The 24,264-nt window shown below is 32.3% G+C and overlaps 1 protein-coding gene across 1 annotated transcript; it reads left to right on the top strand.

The window, feature by feature from the left end:
• Positions 1-220: 220 nt before the first annotated feature.
• Positions 221-20,561, top strand: LOC106470131 (CDGSH iron-sulfur domain-containing protein 1-like). The gene is made up of 3 exons (XM_013930659.2): positions 221-517; positions 16,511-16,707; positions 20,315-20,561. Exons 1-3 carry the CDS (start codon positions 514-516, stop codon positions 20,402-20,404), a joined length of 291 nt encoding a protein of 96 aa, XP_013786113.1. The 5' UTR covers positions 221-513; the 3' UTR covers positions 20,405-20,561.
• Positions 20,562-24,264: the final 3,703 nt, after the last annotated feature.

Genomic DNA, 24,264 nt, shown 5'->3' on the forward strand with positions numbered 1-24,264 from the left:
GGGCAGAGCATAGATAGCCCATTGTGTAACTTTGTGCTTACTTACAAACAAACAAACTTGCCCGAAAATCAGTTTGCACAGGAATATACACATTGATAAAAAAATTGGAACATATTTTTGTTGATTATCCTATGTATGCTTGTTCTCATTAATATTTGTAGTTAGTTTTGTTGAGGATCAAAGCTATCCTTCGCTATGCCTTATCCACTACTAGGTGATGCTCGTGTACCTTATCTGTTATCACAAGTGGTAAAAACTACGAGACAGAGCTACATTTTTTATCAGTCAGATGCTTTAATTGCACTTTTTTTGTAATAGTCTCTTATTATAAATAAATTAATTAGGATTTAATACACACGCGCCTTTCTTTATATTCTTTGTCCAAGTTATACAGCCACTAGAGGTGAAGTGTTTTGAGGCTAGGTAAAATTAAAATTAAAACTTAGATTCGAAGGTGAAGTTTTACTTTTAGCGAAAAGTTGACTGTTGAGGCAATTGTGATTTCATAACAAAATGTGTAAGTAATTGATTAGTTACTAACATTAATAATACTAATTTCGTATGAACATGCATAAGCATGTATTTTTTGCGTAATTTTATCATTTTAGCTTTTAAATTTAACTAACTTTTTAAGCGAAGAAACTGAGTAAGAGTCATTAAGACGAAGTAGCCCCAGCCTGAGAAATTTCATGACCCAAGTATCACTATCAGTTACACTTTATATGTGATCCATTGTGCTAACTCTTTTATCAAAACAAGGCAAAATCTGTTTATTTTTCTCTAAAGCCTGTATTCTAGGTATCGTTTATTTTTCAGGAATTTATTTATTCCTCTTAAAATCTTGTGATGAGTCGGCCTTCACTACTGCTGATGGCAATTCGTTTTTCATAGCTTCAAGACATAAGCCAATCACACTATTAATGTTAGTATTACTTAGTAATTAGTATTAGTACTATTACTTACTACTAATACTAATATTCTTACTGTTAGAAAACTACCGTCTTAACTACAGCTTATAGGCTAGTTAGTCTTAACCTATTTTTTTTTAAAGACGTTTCTTGTCCTATTGTCTATGGAACATAGCCCAAATAATTAGAGGGATTTTTCCTATCACTGAAGTATCCCTAGATAAACTTGTGAATGTGGGCATTGCCTAGATTAGCTCTCCTACTAGTACTGGTAGGGCTGATAAGTATATGTAATATATATTTATCCCAATCAGCTCTAATACTAATAGTATTAGTAGAGCTGCAATCATATCACCACTTACCCATCTTTTCATAAGAAAAAATAAAATATATTAACATATACTCTTAATATAACCCTTCCATCCCCAGAATCATTCTTGTTGCTCTCATCTGAACAATTTACAACTAGTCAATATTCCCTTAGAAGTTAGATAAAAAGACAAAAATCTATACACTGATAGCATGCCTAATTAATGATTTATTTAGATATAACTACCTCTTTTAACTTTTGAATAGATCCTGAATAAGAAAAATTATGTTACTTGTAGTGTTAGTTTTGCTACTACTAGCTAGCAACAGAGAATTGCTTTGATGGCTTACATGACTTATCCACCAATATGTCAAGATTATTTTCTTCAGTTATTCAGTACAGAGTAGCTTCCATCTCTATTAAATATGTGATCCAAATTATGATAGCCCAAATGAATGATCTTGTGCTTACTGTAATTAAAGGTCATTTGGCATCTATTTTATTCAACTCTTTTATTTGATCCAAGCTATTCTGTAACACCTCAACATTCTCAATACAGCTAGAAATCCTCAGTATTAATTTCATCTGCAAACTCTATAAACTTAACAATAACCACAACACTGAAAGTTTGATAACCAGAAATTATGTATGATGTTGCATTTTTGTAAACTAGTACAAAATGCTACTTAGATTCGCCTTTTAATTAACATCCTATTTCAGTGCTCCTTATTTCTCTTATAGGATTTTTAGCATTCTTCATGCCTGGAAATGTTTATTGTATTTTGTTAAAGATAGTATATACATTTTCTGTTTTTGCAGTTAAAAATCATTACAAAAATAAATAGTATTGAATAAAAAAAAGATCAGTTAGTATTGATAGTAGGCAATTATAAAAAAATTCCAATAAGGTGACAAATCCATACAAGAGAGCAATACATTTTACCTTTTAAGAAAAATTCAATAAGAAAAACAATGAAGTATTGGCTTTTTCATATTGCAACACATTGAGATATGGCTATTAACTTTGTATTGTTAACCAGTGCTGCTTTTTGTTGTTATTCTGTTTTCAGCAGAGTTTTTAAAGCCTACTTTTTCGATGACGAGGTCCAGCCATTAAAAGCCTACTTTGTTGTTTAATTGCATATGGAAAGATTTCACACAAACTGGGACATATAGTTGATGCTGACCTTTTTCCAGGAGTAATTTTCTGTAATTACACAATAGCATGTTTGAAAATATGAAACTTGATGCATTTTTAATTTTGTTTTGAATACTTTTATAGGTCTACTTCAGATGCCTTTTCTGTTTGAAGAGCCAAGTCTGCTTTGTTCTTTCCTCTTTTTTCTTACTGATCTATAAAGACATACTCTTTGGAAGTTAACTTCTTTGAAGTTATTTGTTTGTTTTTATATATTTTTACTTATTTATATCTGCTATAGTTGTTCCTGGCAAAACCGTTGCTGATGTCTAGGAACCTACAACTTATCTTAGGGACTTATTCTTATGTGTATTGTTTTCTAGATCAGTGTTTTGTTTTTGGTTTAGAACTGCTCATTTCAAAATTAAATATTTTCCTGTTCTGTGATTTGCTATGAATGTGAGTGCATGTGTCAATCTGTTACCTTGTCCACATTATACCTTCCTATGAAATAGTCTGTCCATTCTCTCATTTTGCAGTGAATATACTCTCACTTTGGCTGTCCCATCATTATTGCTTTTGCTATATACTCGTATATATAAATTCTTCATCTGGGTAGATCTTGGGCTCTAGGTGTTGATGCTCTGAAAAAGTCTTGGTTGATTTTTTTTTGTTTTCTTTTATCCTACATTACATCATTCTTTTAAGGTTTTTTCTTCATGTACTTTTTTTCCATTCTGTATCCTTCTTTTGTCATTTTCTCTCTGGTTGATCTTGAAGAAGTTCTCTTTTTTTTTTCTGAGGAAGAAATTACTTTCATCAGTCCCATATTTTGATATTATTGCTAAGACATTGTTCAGCTCTGTCTTTGTTGCTATATGATATTTAGGCCTTTTGTACATGGACAGAATTTACTTTCTGAGTTGCAAGGCTTCACTGAAATTTCTAATTTTTTTCTATGTATTTAGTAACTTATTTATCATTAAAGGTAAATCAAAAGATCTTTTATTGTCATCCACTCCATTCATTCTGGTACAGGGATTTTGGTTAGTCTTGCTATGACAGTTTAGTTGTTTAGCTTCAATTTGTTTCATCACTGCTCATATTACTGCATTCACATTATCATTTTTGATGTAAATACTAGAAAATGATGACCACAGCCAGAAGAGGGTTCAAAAATCAATCCTGAAAATAGTATCTAAGCAAAAGAAGAAATAGATGGAATATTTTAGATAAACAAATCTTACTTGCAAGCTGCTTATGTGGTTGAAACATTTATTCAGTGCCTGTTTCTTAATTATTGTAATAGATGATTGTTGAGATTATTTGCATTTGGCCACTATTGTCTTAGGATGTTCACTTTGTTTGTAAACTAAAATTATGCTTCAGTTTGGGTATGAATATGAAAATATCCTGCTCTGAGATGAAGTTTAAGAATTTCATGGACAGTGACCTCTTAAGTTTTTTATTGTAATGAACAGATGGTTAACCAGTAACCTAATGAAGGAAAATTTTAAAAAATTCAGGCTATTTATAAGATGGGTGGATTTATTTAGATTTTGGTAGAAACAATGCACAGTATGGTTGAAAAAATAAATGAAGTTGTGTAAATGTTCCTTGTTTTTGTGTCACTTTTATTAGTTACAAGGTGTTCTTTGGTACTTTAAGTGTCTAGATCATGTTGCCCTTTCAAAAACAAAAGTGGTTGTATTTATAAAGGTAAAAATAAATTATTTCTTTGTAGAGATCTATGGTTAAGCCTTATTTAGAGTGTTGTGTTCAGTCTTGAGCTCTTTACTTTAAGAAAGATAATGAATTGAAAAGGTTCAAAGGAGGAATACTAGGAAATTTCTGGGATGGAGGGACTGTCATATGTAGTCCTTAAACTTATTTTCTCTTGAGGCAGGAAAAGTAATTTGGTTAAAGTTTTCAAAATTATAAATGGAGTAAGATGAATGCATCATCTTTTCTTTCATGTTTCAGGAACTTATGACTTCACAATGAGGACATTTTATGCAAATTAGGCAGTTTTATTTTTTGAATGGAGTGTTCAGCCTATGGAATAGATTACTTTCAGATTTGGTAGACAGAAAAGGATGAGAAAATTGAAGAGAGAGAGGTATGAGTACTTGGGGAGCCAGGGCTAGATATAGGCAGATAGGTGTTTGATGAATTGAATAGGTCAACTTGGTTGACTAAGGACCCCTTTATTGTCCTTGAAATATTATATAAAGATTTCATGTTTTTTTTTGTTACCACTCCTATATGAATGTAGCACAGAAAACAACCGCTGGGTAAAAACACATCTGAGGGGTGGAGCTAGATGATCAGTGGTATTTTCTAATTGATTAATCAATTAGTACAGTATTCCTCAAACCATGGTACATGTTATCCTGTATCAGACAAACAAAAGTTGTCAAAAAAAAAAAAAGAGTTGATGGGCTGCCAATCAGTTACCTTTCTGCTAGTCATCAGTTCAGAATTAGTGACAGTGGTAGATAGTTTTAGTAGCTTTCCCACAATGGGTAGAACACACATAGCCCATTATGTAGCTTTACACTTAACAAATACAAGTAAAGACAATACCCAAGTGAGTTGATTATGTTTCTGACAGTTAATTTGATCATAATTTTGATTAAAAGATTATTGGAATAATTGAAAACAGTAATACAGTTTATTATTTTCATGACAGTTGATTTAATTGTAATTTTGATTAATTGATTGTTGGAGTAATCAAAAACTATTTTCAATTAGTATATTGTTTTCATGACAATCAGTTAATTGTAGTTTTGATTATGCGATTGTTGGAATAATAATATAAAACTAATTATTTGAATAACTAATTTGGATTAGTTGATCATTTTCAGACATTAATTGATGTAATTGCTGTTTATAAGAAATTACTGAGAGATTAAATAGTACTTCTCATGTAATTAGAATATAAGAATATACTCTTAAAATGTTTTAAGAATGATCATAAAAGATAGTGTAATAAAAATGTTAAATATAATTAATACAATGACATGTATATATGTATATATACATGTATTTTTTTTCAATGACACTGAATCTGAATAATACTGTTATGACAGAGGAAGTCATGTGACACTGGTAACACGTAATGCATTCTAGAAAGATCGGGGAACATCACGAATAATCCAGTATTTGCTAGACAACCTCTATTCTTGAATATAAGTGTGCCAGACAATTAATGGAATTGAATTGCAGACAAGAGATAGAGATGGACAATTGAGTCAAGCGCATGTACCGTTCATTGTGAATTATAGCGTTTGTTTAAGTTATAGTGTGACTGTGGAAATTAAGTGTATTGCAAAGTTGTATTGAGAAAGAATAAACTAGTTTTATTTAAGAAAGGACTTGTATCACTAAAGTTTCTTCGGAAAGAATTTTTTACGGAAAATTAACAAACAAACAGAGACATAACAATACTAATGACACTGAATGTTACATGTCAACTACTACAGGTAAGCTGTATTGTTTTTTTTTTGTTAGTTTAGAAAGCTGACAATTATATCGCTGTTTACAAAGGATTCAGTGTCTTGTGTGATTTTATTTTGTGCGTATGTATATTTGAAATCAAGTATTGCTACATCATTATTATATTTAAGTTTCTTTTAATCTTTTTAAGAACTTGCAACTTGTGTTATTATTCCTTTCATCCTGAAAAGTTATTGAAGTATCTATGTATGTTACTTTCTAGTCTCTCTTATGTGCACTTTAACATTTCAGTTGAGTTACACATAAATGTTCTTTCTTTACCTCTTCTCCTCCTAGATAGTAACAGTAGTATATGCATGTTCCTTTTCTTTTCAACATTTTTTTGCTAACTGATTAGTTAAATTTGGTAATTAATAAATTGCCAGGCTCATTAATTTATTACATTCTTTTAATTGATTATTTGCATGAGACTTGTAAAGTTGGAACAATTGGGAACACAAATTTGGATTATTTGGTAATTTTCATAACATTAATCCATTTAATCTCAATTTTGATTAAGGCCTAGAAAAAAAACAACTTTGTTTCCTATTACATGCTGAAAAAAGAAAAGGATAAGTAGGCATTTCTACTTTTTTACATCATTGAAAATAGGGTAGGTTGGCAGATTATTGGGATGATTGGATTTTGTCACATTATCCTTTGCTGTACTTGTACTTTCAACTTCCATGGGGCATTTTGGTTTAAGCCTACAGTGGAATTCAAGTGATTTGACACCAAACACGTCTACTAATTGATCTATCCCAATGTCCATTGAAACTTTGCCCAGATCAACATGTGATGATGTCTGCTCATAATCATTCAAGTCTAGTTTAGGATGGTATGACTCGAACATGTCTTTCACTATTCCAGTAAACTGTGACACTGCCATTTTTAGGAAAACATGGGCATTTGTTAAAGATGACTGCCAGTATTCTAGCTGCCATGATGAAATGTTTGATATTAGCTGAATGGAAGCTCAGCTTTAATTGCCTGAGAGCATTGACACTCCATACCAACTAACCAATCAGAAACTTGCTTTTTTATGACCTTCACCTTGTACAATATGGTAGCAGATTGGTGCAATAATCTAATCAAAATGAAAAAATTCATTAGGGTCAGTATGGAGATGAATTTTTTTTTGGGGGGGGAAGCATTGAAAAACGTTTAAAGTTGGGCATTTTTATGTATAGTCGGTCAGGTAACTGTAAACAAAGCATTTACTTTCTAGGCCTAATCAGAAATTTTACACGATACTAATTGATGCTCTTGGGTAATTGATTCTATCAGTTAATCAAGTTAATTGCCCATCTCTACATTTTACTCATTCATCCTCAGGTGACTAAAGACTAAATTATGAAAACTGTTGAACATTTGAATTTCCAGGATATCATTAAAAGAGTTTTCTGAATAATTTTAAATTTTGGGTTAGTTTAGGCATAGTTTATATTTTATAGGTTTATTTTAGTTCTGCTCTGCTCATTGACAAGGTTAACATGTAAGGTTGAATGAGGAAATGTTTTTGTTTGTTTTTTTGTTGTTGTTTTTTGCTTAAATGCAAGTTCCACAACACACTTGGAAAATAGAAGATCTGTTTAGTTAACTATTCAAGGGTAGAAGTGTAAAAAATAATACAGCCACGTACTTTGCTGAATAAATAGATATTTATCTGCAGAAAAGTTTATTCCTTATTTGAATAGTTTCACAGGAAACTGTAGAATTTCTTCTGGCTTTTTAATTATATTTTTTTGCCATTACTTTTCCAAGTAATTGTTTTTTTAAGTTTTGGTAAGATACTATATTTTGTTTTTATTATTATTTCAGATTTAATTTAAAATAGCATTCCATCCAAAGTTGGATTTGAATGTGCAGCCCCAGCTAGCAGGGGAAGCTATAAACACAGATTCAGCCTCTTGAACCACTATACTCTTCCTTCATTTTAGATTCTCCATGCACTTCTAGCCCCTTAAGTCATCAGTATTAACCTAGTGGCTGTGGAGAACAATTTACCATTATAATTATCAAAAACTTTTCAAAAATACCTAGTTCAGATTGATATCTACCAGTGGAAATGTTTTTCTTGCTGGTCTTCCTTTTATATTCAACAAAAAGAAATAAAACAACAATAATTTTATCATTTTTAATTGGCTATTTCTCTTAATCTAAAATGGATATGAAACTGATATTTGTAATGTAATGTAAGTCTTTAGATTTGCTCAGAAACATAAGAATAGTAGTATTCCAGCATTTGGAACAGTTGTGGTAATACCCCAGACTTGGCCAAAAACTTGGTCCTGTATATATAAAGTCATATATTACTTGTCTGAAGTCACTACCATACTCCTAGATAACTTAACATCCAGACTTATTTATTCTTCATTGTTTTGATTATAGATTATGCTGGTCCAATTAAAACAATGGCAAAAAGTCTGTGTATTGGTTTGAATAGCTCTTTTATTAGCCACTTGTACAAAATATTTTATTTTCCCTTACAGTACCACACTAGGCCTAACTGTGCAGTGTTTAGGCCCTACAATCAAGTTTCTTTGATACTGGACTCTTGATTGACTTATTGAAGAGATTATAAGACTCCCCAAATCTTCACTTACTGTGCTATATATGTAACTTAATCAAGACTGATTATATAAAATTTCACCAAATGACACTTTATGCATACACTGCCCTTTCTTTAAAAGCATTTACAAGACAGTTATTTGTAATACAACTGTTTTGCAGTAAATAATAATATAATGCAGATACATGTAAAAGTATAGCATTATTTTAATTGTTCACAACCCTGCCTACTGCAGAAATTTCAACTTACCTTGTAAAATTACAAATAAATAGATAAAAACAATTTACATTATTGACAATGTCCATTCATTTGCTCCCAACTCAACCAGTGAGGTTCTCTTTCCTTCTGATTAGACCTCCTTTGAATTACTTGCTCTTCACCTGCAGGTAGGGCTGAAATGATTGTAGGTGTTGTTGAGCAATGGACACTGTCAAATCTAATTAGATTCACTTGGAATGTCAACTCTTTCACCACTTCCCTAACTTCCAATTTTTCTGTTCCCAGTGTATGCCGCAGGACCATAGTACCTTTATAGCCAATTCACATGGACCACCTTAGACTTTTTCTGGTATCTTCCCTTCATCCAATACATGACATCTGAAAGCTGCTGTATGTGTGTATAATTTCATAAGAACTTTTCCAGTTGATCTACAGCTTTGGAGACTTCCCTTCCTTCCTTCCCACAAAAGTTATAAATAATGAAACTGGACATAGTCTCCCACATTAAAATGATGTGAATGCAACTGGACATCATTGTGCTACTTCATTGCTTCTCCAGCTAAGATTAGGTTCTTTTTTACATATTGATGTAAGTCTGCCAGTTGTTCCTGCAGATTTCTCACAAAGACAGTACTATTATCTGGCAGGTCTGCATCCAGTGGTCTCCCAGTGATCAAATCCACTGAAAGTCAAAGTTCTCATCCCATCATAATCATAGTGGATGTATATACTGTAGCTTTTTGCACATAAGTTGTGTAAAACATGAGTAGTGTTGGTAGTATTCAATTCCAAATGGTGTGATTTTCTTCCCCGAACTTGAGTCTGTTTGAAATGTTCTACAATTTTATTTGATTAGGGGTGTAATGGTGTTGTCTTTGTTTTCTTTATGTCCAGTAATTTACAGCATTCCTTAAATACTGCTGACTTAAAGTGAAGTTCCATGGGTAAACTGAATCCTGTGAAGAACTGATCAATTGACATTTTTCATACTGTGGCTGATTTGACTTGAGATTGCATAAGTTTTTTGCCACTTTGTTAAATAGCCCATAGTATATACTTGTTTCAAGTATCAATTTTTGGCAATGTTCCCATGATGCTATTTTTTGCAAGTCCTTGAATAGTGGGCAGGTGCCAGAGGATTTGAAGTTAGCTAATGTCACTCCTCTTTTCAAAGGATTAAAAAGAAATTGCCCCAGTAATTATAGACCCATTATTCTTGTATTAGTTGTGGGAAAAGATTTGGAAAGTCTGAAAAAAAGTGCTTTGCAAAGTCATTTAACAAAGTTTAGAATCTTATAAAATAGTCAACATGGTTTCACTAAGGGAAAATCTTGCCTTAAATATCTTTTGACATTCTTTTAAAAGGAAACTGCTTATATAGATATGAGTAAGGGTGTAGATTTGGTGTATCTGGATTTTCAGAAAGCATTTGACAACATGAAAGGCTTGTAAAAAAATTTGTAAAGTCCCTTGTTGTCCCTAAACATTGTTATGTTGTAATGTCAGTTGCTGTTCTTTCCATTGGTGCTCCAATCTGGTACAGTTTGAGTGTTGCTCTCCTTGGTTTAGATGGTCCCATTTTTGCTGCACTGATTTTACATGCTTAACACTATTCCTCAACATCTCATGCCACTCCAACATAACTCTTCCTTAAGTTGACCAATTGTCTTCTTCATTCTGAAATGTCGTGTTTCTTTTGCAAATTGACTAATCAGATGGACTTGGGAATGACTGATTTCCAATACTCTTTTAATTCATCTGAGTTTTCTGATCTTCTTTGCAGTATACCAAACGTGGACCATTAAGTTCAGTATTATTTGGTTTTTGGACTTGTGTAAAGTATTTTCTTCCATACTGGTTTTTATAGTGACTGCTCCATTTGTATGATAATGGGTCTCATAACTGGATCCTTTCTCTGTTCTTGGAACAATTTAGTATCTGGATCACTATTTTTGGAAGCAGGCTTATCAACACTTCTGATGTTGTTCTTTCTTTTCACAATGCTTGCACTCTTTTGTGCAAGGTTGTCAGTTAACCTTCCATCAACAGACAGGTCAAAGGGTTTACGTCATGATGTTTTAGAGTTATTTTCAAAATTTAATTCAAGAACGTTATTTAATTCTATGCCAATAAATTAGTATTACAGTAATTACAATAATTAAAATTTTATTATTATATTTGTTTTAATTTCTTTTTTAATTGAAAGAAAATATAAAAAAATACCTGATATGTTTTTTATGTGTCATATAGCATGTCTTATTTCTCAGCCTGTATTTTATTACACCTACCATACAACAACTACAGTGGTTAATGAATTAGAGACTCAAACCTCAAATATTTACAAGCTAGGATACAAAATAAGAACCTTCCAATGTTTTTAGTCTGGCATGCCAGGTGGTTAGGGTGCTTCACTCACAATCTGAGGGTCGCAGGTTCAAATCCCCATCCTACATGCTTGCCCTTTCAGCCATGGGGGTGTTATAAAGTGACAGTCAATCCTGCTATTCATTAGTAAAAGAGTAGCCCAAGAGTTGATGATGGGTGGTGATGACCACCTGCCTTCCTTCTACTCTTTCATTGCTAAATTATGGATGGCTAGCACATATAGCCTTCATGTAGCTTTGTACAAAATTCAAAAATCAAACCCACTTTTTTATTTGCTGAAATACCAATATATTTTGCAAACCTACAAGGGTAGCCCCACCCACTACTCCATTTTTTTGGAACTTCTTGTTTACTCATGTCTATTTCTCTTAAGTACATGTTTATAACCAATGGAAAGAGCTCATTCCCTGTTATGTAAGTCTGACAGTCATTTGTAAGTGGCTTGAAGGGGAAATTTGTATATGACTGGAAATTTTAAAGAATTTTGAGTAAGTAATTGCTCTGAACAGAAATGAGACTTTTTCAATCTACATTTAGCTTAGATACATTGTTAGATAAATTACAGTGGTTTTATGTGTACCAGTATAGTAATTTGATATTCCGATATGGTACTTTTCTCCACTCACAAGATTAGCTTTTCTCATTCATTGCTGCCCTCTGTATGCAAACATTTTTTTTACGCATGCCACAAGCTTTCTGATGTTTCTATTTTTGACTTAGTTTAAACAGTTTGAGATACAGTTTCTTCTCAAAGTGGTTATACTTAATTTTAACTCACTATAGTTGCCTTTTTTTATACATTCACCTTTCCAAACTCAATGTCACCACTTGGGTGTCTGAATTTCAACAGGCACTTTATCTCAGGCCTCAGTGACCTAACAGGAGATATATTAATGTTTATTTGCCAGGAGAATGAATGTTATATGAGTCAACCTCTATCTCCTAACATTGCCCCACTTCCTCCTGAACATATTGAACCTATTTAAGCTGATGAGGACTTTGATATATTAATGTTTATTTGCCAGGAGAATGAATGTTATATGAGTCAACCTCTATCTCCTAACATTGCCCCACTTCCTCCTGAACATGTTGAACCTATTTAAGCTGACGAGGACTTTGATTGCCTGTTTCCACCTCCTGAATTTGCCGTGCCTTTCCATAACTTTCCTGAGGATTCAGTTTGGCCTTTCTCGTTTTTTTCTGGCTTTATTTCTCAGGTATGTGCTCACCCCTATTTTTTATGACCCATTTCCTTTCTTACTGCATGAACATTCTTCCCAACCTTGTTTGGTTCCACCTCCACCCCTCCCGTGACATTCAGGTCCATGCTGAACAATTTGCCTCCCAGTTGAATGACGGTGTTAGCATTCCTTGTCCCCCATTGTCTTTGGATCAGTCTGCCCTCACTTATCATCATGCAGACTGTCTTTATCTTGACCAGCAACCATTAGGTTCGGTTTTACATATTTGTGGGGCGGGCCCCGAATCTCCTATCAGTTTAACCCATACCCAATTTTCTCACCTATATCTTACCATCAGGACTCTTTTGTAGTGTCTTTTCACTATTCATCTCCTATCTGAGGCTTTTCACAAAAATCCCGAGTGATTTTCTGGGGACATCTTCCTCCTCCTTACTTCCACATTGGCTCATTTGTCATCTTTGGCTTTGACTTTACATATGTGGTTTCTCTGTTGTTTGGACCTTCTGGGCCATGATGCTGTCTTATTGAGGGCCTGTTTATCTACACCTTATGTCTGGGATTTATGTATGGCCCCGTTTTTATGGCGTTTCATCTTTGATACAATCTCAGAGTCATTAGAATTAGAACAGTCTACCCTTTCTCATCTGGTATCCCATTTGTCTCAGTCAGAGCCAAGTGTGTCACCCCCTTTATGGTTTCCCGTCCTTATGGCGTTTTGTCTCTGATACGATCCCAGAGTCTTTAGAATCTTGGGTGGCATCATTCGTACAACAGTCTACCCTTTCTCATCTGGTAGCCCATTTGTTTCAGTCACAGCCAAGTGTGTCACCCATTATGGTTTCCTGTCCTTCCCCCCTTTCCAACCCTTACCTGTCCCCCTTCTCGAGGTACCACAGTACTGGTGATTACCTGGTGGGCTTTGGTCCATGGGAGCTTGACTTGTGGCCTTTCCGTGTCAGTGGAGCCCTTTCATTAACAATGATTGGGTTCTTCAAGTTTTGTTGGAAGAATTCAAGATCCCATTTTTTTGCCATGCCTCCCTTGTTTCTTGTACCCATTTCCTTCTCTCCATCTCAGGATCCCATTGTTTGTCAGTATCTGTCAGAGGTGGTTCAAGACCTCTTCACTCAACAGGCTCCCAAACCTATTCTTCATCATTCATCAAGTTTTTACTCCCGCATATTTGTTGTTCTCAAGAAAACTGGAGACAGAACTGGGCCCACATGCACCACGTTCGTTTAATTGTATGTCATGTTCTGGGTGCTTTCAATATTTGCATGCAGTGGCTTCTGTTGACACTTTGTAATTGGAAGCCCAAAGCCATATTGCTACTGTTAGGTTTTGTAGGCAAGATTCTTTATGGTAGGTGTCTGTGACTTGTTTCCAATAAATTTCAACAATAAAGAAAGAGTAACATAGTCCACTTGTTTTAAAATAATATATTAAAACAAGTAAAATGTTCATATTAAAGTTTATTACACTGTTGGGTATCATAGTTGTATCTAAAGCTTTAAATAATTGTCTCTTTTTCATCAAAGTTCAGATAGGCTGGTTCAATTACTTTAGAACACAATTTACAAACCAAATTATACTTCTCTGCTCTATTATTACAATACAGTCTGTGAAAATTTCGCTTTCAAAATTGCCACTATATGCTTTTATTACTAAATTCCCAATCATGCCATCTAGATCTAAATCATATTTATGCCCCAACAGAAGTCTAGAACATTCCGTGCAATAATACTCAATTAAGATAGTGAGAAAATTTTGAAAGTTTTAATAACATGATGCAATAATAGAACAATTGCTAACTCATAACAATTGAATATACACTCTACACAAAGTATGATTCATAAACAATTACATAAACTTGCTACAAACTCTCATTTCTAAAAATAACTAAATATGACACCCGTGCTATGTAAACTGTTCAAATCATAACGCTTGCATTAAGTTTAAACTTAAACAGTTGTGTGTATTTAACAGCTACACGTGGTTTTGAGCACAAGTAAGTTTCATTGTATCACAGAAATAAAATTATAAATTGATTGTAGGTTTGAGATTTAATGCATTTTGTAGGTTTTTATTTTCATACAACGAAGGAGCTAAGAATTTAACAACTGGGTAAAAATTAGAGAAACTTTAAGCAACCATTCTAAGCAACAGATATGTATTTGCGATTAGAAAGATGTTTACTGATATTGGATTATCTCTAAATGAATTATGTGGTCAAGGATATGATGGAGCATCCACAACAGTTGGCAAAAGATCTAGTGTCCAAATACAAATTTGAGTTATGTAAAGCAAGGCCTTGTACACTTATTGTGTGGGTCAATCACTTAATCTTGTTATTGTATATTCATGTTCAGTTCCACCAATAGAAAATTGTATCAGTGACATTAAAGAAATAACTATTTGGATTAAATCCTCACCTAAACATGGGGAACTATTAAAGGGAATTTATCAAAAGAGCATCCAGCATGGAACAGCTTCATCATGTCTTCCATTTCTCAATGTGTGCATTACATGCTGGGTTGAGAATATTGAAGGTTGGGAAAGGTTATTTTTATGTCATCTATTCTTACTTCACATGTCTGAAGTTATCGTGTATGGAGATGATAATTTTGAAATGTTCAATGACAATTGGACTGCTGAAGATAAGAAAAATGCTATGGCTTATTTAAAAATACAGGAATCTTTTGAATTCATTTTTGTTTAACAACTTTACAATGTTCCCCTTTACTATTTGAAAGAAACTGGTTCCAAGCCAAGACATTGTTTCTGGTGTTTTCCCTATAGAACAATACTGTAAAGAACTGACTTCTCTAACATTGAATGTAGATGATTATTTACATTGTATCTTCAAGTACAACAGTAATATTGCAAACAAATATAATATTAATGTTAGCATGCCACGAGATAGTCAGTGACAAGCCCAACATGTAAATGTGGAATATAGTTTCATAGAGGATTATTTTAAGAAAACAGTAACTATTCCTTTTCTTGACCACATTATCAGTAATCTTTCCTCTAGATTTTTATGCACATGTAAAACAAGCAGTATCAATTCAGAAACTTACGACCAGAAAAAACCCCGATGATATTGGAAACTGTCTCATACACTCAACATGTTTTGACCTGTTTTACTGTGCCATCTTCAGGCACTTGTCACAGAACTGTATCATAAGTCTTGTGAGAAACCAGTGTTTTGACATTACAACTCACACCACCCACTACATGTTGAACGTGCGACTATTTTTTGGTCAACTAAACCATATTAATAAGACTTGTACAACTAACGAAGGTAAATCCAAAGCTGTACAAGAACTTGAATTAAACATTAATAGATATCCTAAGACATTTATTGATAAGACTTTGCAAAGCTATGAAAACAGAGTCTACAGTAACAATGCATAAACATTACCACATGAAACAAAATCAATTTTACACAATTTTCATTATACCATATATTACTCCTAAGATATCAGCTCATATTAGACAGGTGTGCAGACAATCAGGTCTTGAGATTAGAGTTACAGAGAAACCAGCTACAACCTTGAAAAATATGCTAGTGAGATCAACCTTCAACCCCAAAATATGCAATAAACCTACAGACAAATGTGCTGGTTGTAAATCAGGTTTAAAAGGTAACTGTAATCACAAGAATGTAGTGTATAGTTTGACATGCAAACTTTGTGGTTCTATATACATTGGTGAAACAGGCAGAACTATTAGGGCTAGAATTAACGAACACCTTTGAGTTCTGCATACATTACATAGTAAAGCCAGTGCTGTGGCTGAAAATTTTGTTTACAGACATGGTATAATTGATACTGATTGTCCCATAACAGCAAACACTCTTACTCACAGATAGAAAATACAAAGAAGCTCTACTAATTCCAGAAAATAAGCCACAAATAAACCAAAAATTGCCCTGGAATTTTTAATTCTTACTGCTTATAGTTAGTTGGTATAATAACATATGTCTGCTTTAGATAGTATAATCTTGTCTATTTTCATGTACTTTCAATTTGTTTATATACTGTTGGGCAGAGTCCATCTTACTGGGCAGACTCGTATTATTTTGAAATCTTTTGTATAAGCCTCAGTCAGTTAGTAAGTGTCTTGTTTGCCCTGATGAAGCAGTTATGGCAAAATGTTCACTTAAGTAAAACCAGTTATGTTTTCTAGAGTATTAGGTTGTATTTTATTTCTTCTTTTAATAGTATCAATATGTTTGGACATTTCTTACACGTAATACATCTTATTTTGATATAGGGAAAGATTGGCTTCCTGTATTACCATGGATTGGGACTGTGACTGCTGTAGTGCTTGCTTTGTTTGTGACTAGATTACCTGCAAAGAAACATGTAAACAAGAAAATACAGAAAGACTGCCCAAAAGTGGTACATTCTATGGATATTGAAGACCTTGGAACTAAAACAGCATTCTGTCGCTGCTGGAAGTCAAGCAAGGTAATGAGATAGAAATACAATTTAGATTTGATTTAATCTTTTTGGTTTTTCATAACTCAAGAACTTCACAGTATCAACTAATAAACAAGTGATAGTTTTCTTAGCTACTATTTAAATTTTATTTACAAGGAAATCAAAGTAGTCTAAATATTTTCTGTAGTAGCACTTATATTTGTGGGTATAGTTCTTTAAAGACACATTTTGTTTTATCAAGTTGCAAAAAAATGTTCTCCAGTATTTATATAATTGATTTTCAGCAGTGTATGGTTTTTAAGTGTATACGATTGTACAAACTACCTAGTTAGTGTGTCAAGCAGATGTTTAAATTCTTGTAAAGAGCCGTTTTAAATTTTTATATATATATATAAATATTTAGTTGATGAAAAACTAATAACTATACTAAGGTATATGGCAAAAAAGTATTTATAAACAAATAAAACTTCTTTACCCGACTGTGTGTTTATATCTTCATTTTTCAATTATGAGTTTAAGCAGCACTTTTTTCATGTGCTTTTTGTTGTTATATATGTAATACAGAAATAGTTTCATATGGTTGAATAATCATTTGAGATGTTACTACAATTCTAAATGAAACTAATTTCCTTCTGTGTTATTACTGTGGATCTTCCTACCTTGTGACTTTTCTTTCAAAACAAACATTAAATTATGGAAATTGCTCCACCATCAATCATTTACATCATAAATCTATATCAGCACAAATAATAAATTACCTGTTGTGATACATAATTTAACTAGCTTATTCGTTTCTTCTACAAACATTAATTTTTCATCTCTGTCTAACACATTTCTTCAAGTTACTTGTCTTATTCAAGTTTCTGTAGCTTATTTTCTTCTCCTTTTGTGGATCTGTTGATGAGCTAAGTGGAATATACTTTAATTTTCTGATATATATATATTCAAGCATATAAATATCATTAATTGACATTGCAAGTTAATGTACTTGTAACAGGTAGCATTCTCCACATAATTGTTAATTTTTATAGGAGTTTATCAAAGTACCCTCTGAATTTGTGTTGGCCACATCTTTATGTTCAACTTTTGACTACAGTGTCTTTTTATGTAAGCTTTCTTATCTTGAGGTTTCTTTTGCTGCTTTGTTTTAATTTTTCTTGCAGATTAGACAGTAGGATTGATCTGTCTGACATGATTCTTTCTTAGAGAAGGAACAGCACAGTAGGAAATTATTATTATTGCCCTAAACCACAATATTTCATTGCATTCTAGTCTCGACACTGGGTAATGAGCAGGAGCAGATGTATTTATCATATTTTATACTTCCCCTTCTTGAATCAATAGATGATTAAAAATTGGTTCAAGAAGGAGAGAGTTATGACAGGATTTCAGTCTCCCTTCTTCTTTGGAAAAACAACAACAACAACAACAAAAGAAAACCCCAAGAGAGGTTGAGGACTTGTTCCACAGTAATTATAACCTGTAGAGAAGAAAAATTAATTTTTCATTCTAAAATACTAATTCTCATTTCATGATATCAATATATCTTTTTACATATCCAGTTCTGTCTGTGTCATTTTGGTTGTAACCAGTGGATCCCATGAAAACTGTTTAGGCTTGTTGGTTTCTTAATGTTTGTTAGCTTTTGACATTTAAACCATAAATGTGAAAATATATATATACTGCATATATAAGTAGAGTTTGGGGAGAATCTTCTCTCATTTTCAATTTCAGCTGACAAGTTCTGGTATTAAATAAAAGACCTCTTTGGAAATGACTTGTGGGAGAAAAAAAAAGATCTGAAATGTAATTTTAACACACCTGTGATTTTGAATTTGATGTGGACAAATTAAAAGGAATGTGAAAAATAAACTGCAGCTTGTGTGATTTTTATCACAAATTTTAGGCATTTTATTTGGCTGCAAAGCTTTGCCTGTTTTTGGCATTTAAACTGTAACTTATAAATTCTAATGTTTGTATCAAATGATATATATTTAAGTACTTGCACATTATACTATAAATCCAGTTTTCTATTTGCAAAAAAACTAGCATAAGAAAAAAAGGTTTTTACAAAATTGTTTATAACATTTAAAGATGTTTTGAAAAAATATTATAGTAACTATCAGCTATCTATAAAAGTTGATACTGCATGTCGATATTTTTTGTCATGTTTTTAACTGTTATATCTTTCTGCTAGTGTTTTATCAATTAGTATATAATGTAAGGAAGGAAAAAAAGTAAAAGATTTTATCTGGATTTACAATTTGTTTTGATTTAGAATATTTTTTGTAACAAATTCATAGTTTTAAAATATATTCAGTGCATGAAGTGGGGGAAAAGAGGAAGTGGGATGGTTTGTGAAATTTTTGTATTGTAAAAAAAAAAGATCTAATTTGTTTGTGTGTAATTGTAAATTAAGCCAACATGTATCAGCCTGAAATAGCCACTTTGAATTTTTATCACTTTGTGTCACATTTTTTTCACCTGTAGTGGTGCAAAAGGAAGAGGAAAGAGAGGGTAAGATACTTAGTATAGTCCTAGGCATCTGTATAGGTACTAGAACAGTTTCAAGTCTACTAAAAGGTAGCTTGATTGTTTCAGACCCTCTTGAAAAGAAGTGGGATAGTATCCTGCCTCACTTCAAGTACTGAATATAATAATACTAAACATGAAACAGCAACTTTTTCAGCCTCTCTACATGCAAGTTTTGACTTCCAGTGAAGTTGAATATTCAAATTTATTGGTAAAGTGCAGAATAATTCTAAACATTTTTATTTTCCATGAGATTGCTGAGTAGTAAGTACAGTCTACATTACAGTTCTATTAATATTCTCACTGTACACACTAAATCTGCATACTAATTCATTAACACATAACTTGTAAAAATAGCATTCAAATGTTTAAACTAACTTTTACAGGGATTGAAATATTACATTTTTGCACTCCCAAGGAATTTTACTTTACTTTAGGAATTTCATCTTTTAGTTGGCTTTCTTGATTAGGATTGCATGGTCCATCCATATTCCTTTAGTTGTGACCAATGAAAGTGAACGTATTGCATGGATTAAATAAAAAAACAATTCATTAGGAAATGCAACTTTACATGGGGAAATTTAATCTTCCTGATAGCTTTCCCTCGAGTGAATGTAATTTTATTTCATTATTTCTATCCCTGTTCTATAAGTTATTGCTTTTCTGCATGCAACTTTTATTTTCTGTTTTTTTGGAATTTGTTTTACTGCTAGAGGAAATTCTGAACTAATGTCTTATTTGTGCCAGCATTTAGGTTAATAGTTAGAGAAAAAGTGCATTATATGAAGCTGTATCTGATTCCTTTTTTCAGTTTAAACTGAATGGCTAATCCATTTTAATTGTTCTTGTTACATCATAGTTTCTGGAAAAAATACCATCTAGGAAGCTACACTATTACATATCCACAAACTTTCTTGCACTACAAGGTTACTGATTGTGATAGTTACTCACAACTAAGATAATTTTTTCAAGGATTGTTTCTTACAAAAGCTATAAAATACCACAAATGTTTTAAAATAATTGATTTATACCAAAGTATATGATGCGTATATTAATTTTTTCTTGCATGGTAATATAGTTTTGTATTGTATTTTTTTCTTAGTTTCCTTACTGTGATGGTAGCCACAATGAACATAATAATGAAACTGGAGATAATGTTGGACCTCTGATTGTGAAGAGAAAAGATGCCTAAAGCAGCTAGAAAGAAAATGTTTCCGGTGTTATTGATTGATAGTTTTAGCTTATAAAAATGCATAAAGCTATTGAATAAATCCAATTTAGTAGTATAGTAATGGAAAAAGTTACTGGTATGTGTATGGAGCAATAAAGTGGAGATTAACCAAGCTATTAATTCATTCTGTTTTTTCTTAAAACATGTCACTAGAAGAAAAAATGAATTTTCTATGTTTTGAGCTGCAAGTGTACAAATGACTGTTGAACAATGAGTGCACATACTAAAAGAGATATACAAGTATTTAAAGAAAGTGTGATTTTCAAACCTGCGCTGTACTTTAGAACATCACTCCCTGTGCCTCCTTTAAATGAAAAAACAAACAAGTATTATATAGATTTTTTGCACAAATAATGTACTTAAAATATTATTAATGATTTTTTTTAACAAGCTCCTCTTATTAATTGTGATATGGTATTAAGTGATCTAGAATAATGGGATAGTTAAAATTTAATGTTTGTTTTCCAGTTATTGCAAAGTTATATACTTGTTATAAAAGCAGAGCTGCTGTTTTCAAAATAAACCATTAATAATGTTAACAGGAAGTAAATTATACAAGTCTCACAAACCTTCATGTGGTAAAAATTGGAAGGGATCATCAAAACAGTTTTGTTTCTTTGAAGAAATCATGAGTCACTCATTCATGCAGAGTAAAAGTACAAAACGTTCCAATTACAAATGGTTCTAGAAAACAGACATGCAAAGATCACAATTTACTAGAAGAATACCAGTTTATCTTCGTTTTAATTGTTGTTTATGATGTACACACAATGTCTTCACTACATTCTCATAGAATTTTGTCAAGATAAGAATGACTTGATAAAAATTGTAATTGACATTTCTGAGGTTAATACTAAATTTTTCTTATTATGTTTTTCATTTGTTGTCAACGTACAGAATATGTATAATATTTATATGATGCAAAAGTACCATGAACCAGTACACATAAAGCTGAGTGTTTGTACTTGTCTTGTATTATTGTAAATAGTAAGCAGGTAAAGAAAAACATTTGCTCATGCTCAAAATATGGTAAATTTATTAGGGTGAGCAGTTACATCAGAATTTTTCCTGACAGATTGATTTCTTCAGTAGTATTCATGATTCAACTTTCTCTATCAGATACATCTAATATATATATATAAACAACCATATTGCTGCTGACAACTACTCTAAAATTTAATTTATCATCTTTGATTCAACTGGGAAAGCATGACTATACTGGTGCTTCAAAAGTGCACTGAAAAATTAAAGGAATGGTAGTGAGTGTGTTGTATGGTCTGTTGATTTGTGTTTCACCTTTTTCTGTACTAACAGCAGAGCACAAATATTAATAAAACTACAAAAGGCACTTGAGCCTGATTGTTTTTTACTGATTGTACAAGCTTCTGAATGTAATTGTTTGGGACTCGTTCTAGTGGCAGGGATTTGTTCCTTTGATTCCTTTCTTTAAAGTAGTGAACTATATACAGACTGTACCTAAATGTTGTTGCCAACCATGTCTGTCATACGATACTGCATTTCCACCTTGATAGTCTAGGAACATTCAATACGATAATGCAACAATCCACCATAACAGGTGTGAATATTATATCAGTGGATTCAGTGACGTTCCTCGTCCAGCACAATCACTGTATCATAATCTGATTGAGTGTACTTATTAGGATGAATCTGAACCTTGTATTCACTCTGTTATCCTTGTGGATGTCTGTGAATCAATTGCAGATAAAATTCTCAGTTGAATGGAATACAGTTTCACGAAATGGATCTACCAAGCTTAACGAGCATTTATTGTTTATTCATTCTTAAATCATTGTAACAGATTTGAAGTCAATTGATAACTTACTTAACTACTGTCCGGTAAGTTTTACAAGTTGTTTAGGTAAATAGATTGAGAAAATAAAAATGACACTCTTTCACCTAGAAATAAGTAACCAATAACATCCTTTCAAAGTCGGTTTCTGTAAAAATAATTTATAGATGTTTTACTCTCACTTGTAAAGTTTAACAGTAAAGAAGGATTAAAAAAAGGTCTATGTTTCCATTTCTTTATCTTGATAAAGAACTGATGATTTATTACATAACGGACTCGTTTGCAATCTCAGGCAACTTGTTCATCCCAATTATTTAATCATAAAACATTATGGGCAATAAACAAGATTTTAGTACTTGCAAAGTTATTAGGATATCCAATTTATTTGATACATTAATGTTTTTTAATCATACTTATATATATATTTCTCGATTTCCGATATTTTGCAATCTGGAGCATTAAAGAAGGTTATCTAGTTTTTTGTTTTTTTAAGTACAACGTTCTTTCAAAGAAATACATAAATTATGTAATTTTTGACAAGTCTCCGAAATTATTTAACTAAAAAACAAGGCTAAATTATACTACACTTACAGATGATTGAGTATATTATATTAAAATGATATTGAAGAATCGTTACAGTCCATGATGCCACGTCCGGTCATGCTCTATCTGAAAACCATGCATATTGACAATAGCCCTGCAGGATGACTGTTTCTCAGCACCCGTTTCAATAGTCCAATTTCACAAACATTATAAGCACATATTAAATTTATAAACTAAAAATAGTAACTAAATCAAGAATCAAAGGTAAAACGTTTTCAAACAAAATTTTTATTATAATGAAGGATTTGGTAATGATACGACGTATAAAATAGAATAATAAGTTGCAAAGGTTTCTATACAGGTCAAATAGATAAGAAAGTAACGACTTGATGTAAAGGACATAAAAAATGATAACAATCGAACCTAAATGAACATATGATTAAAAAACAACAAAGTAATTTTTGAAAATGCAAATATATTTCATTTAGACAAAAAGCCAAACAAAAGAAAAAGTTGGAAGCATTAAGAATCAAACAATTAAAACCTAACACAAACAAAGCATCAAGAGGACCTTTATGTTTGTATTGAATAATTTACATAGAAAAAGATGGAGATAAAACCACCTTAAATAAGATTATTTACTCGGATACATATGTAATTTGAATGTATATATATATATACATATCATGTGTACTTTAAATTCTGTACGTGAACACGTCTTGCTGTTAAAGACGAAATACTGTACCCAAATAACAGTTATATCATTAATAGCTGTTTCAAAGATTTTGTCCAAATGTAGTTCTGATACATGTCATTCCACCGCGATTTTATACCAACTTGTTAATTTGCATACTTAAAATCGTTGTAACATAGCATACTCAACTATGATAAAGTACTCACGATGAAAAAAGAGAAATTTCAGGGTTCATTTCTAAAGAATTAGTTTGTTAAAAATAAATATATGGATAAATGTAAACCTTCTTGGACAGCTTTCTCGTAAAACGGAATTTCTTTACTGAAAACATATTAAAATTTTATAAGATATTTAACTTAGAGTACAATATAAGAATAAACCATTCCATCTTACTTTATTATTACTGACATCAATCATCATTACTAATAACTGTGCACCTACAAGCTATTTTCCTTTTAACTTCCCTCTGGTTTGTTTTGTTTTTGAATTTCGCGCAAAGTTACACGAGGGCTATCTGCGCTAGCCGTCCCTAATTTAGCAGTGTAAGACTAGAGGGAAGGCAGCTAGTCATCACCACCCACTGCCAACTCTTGGGCTACTCTTTTACCAACGAATAGTGGGATTGACCGTCACATTATAACGCCCCATGACTGAAAGGGCGAGCATGTTTGGTATGACAGGGATTCGAACCCGTGACCCTCGCACTGAGAGTCGAGCGCCCTAACCACCTGGCCATGCCAGGCCTTTCCTCTGGTGACAATAAAATTGAGCTCA

Source organism: Limulus polyphemus, unplaced genomic scaffold, assembly GCF_000517525.1.
Source record: "Limulus polyphemus unplaced genomic scaffold, Limulus_polyphemus-2.1.2 Scaffold3836, whole genome shotgun sequence".
NCBI lineage: Eukaryota > Metazoa > Arthropoda > Merostomata > Xiphosura > Limulidae > Limulus > Limulus polyphemus.

Bases quoted from the DNA above. Each gene is read 5' to 3' on its own strand.
- LOC106470131 (XM_013930659.2), top strand. The intron at 16,708-20,314 runs GTAATGAGATAG...TTTTTTTCTTAG, and splicing joins GCTGCTGGAAGTCAAGCAAG to TTTCCTTACTGTGATGGTAG.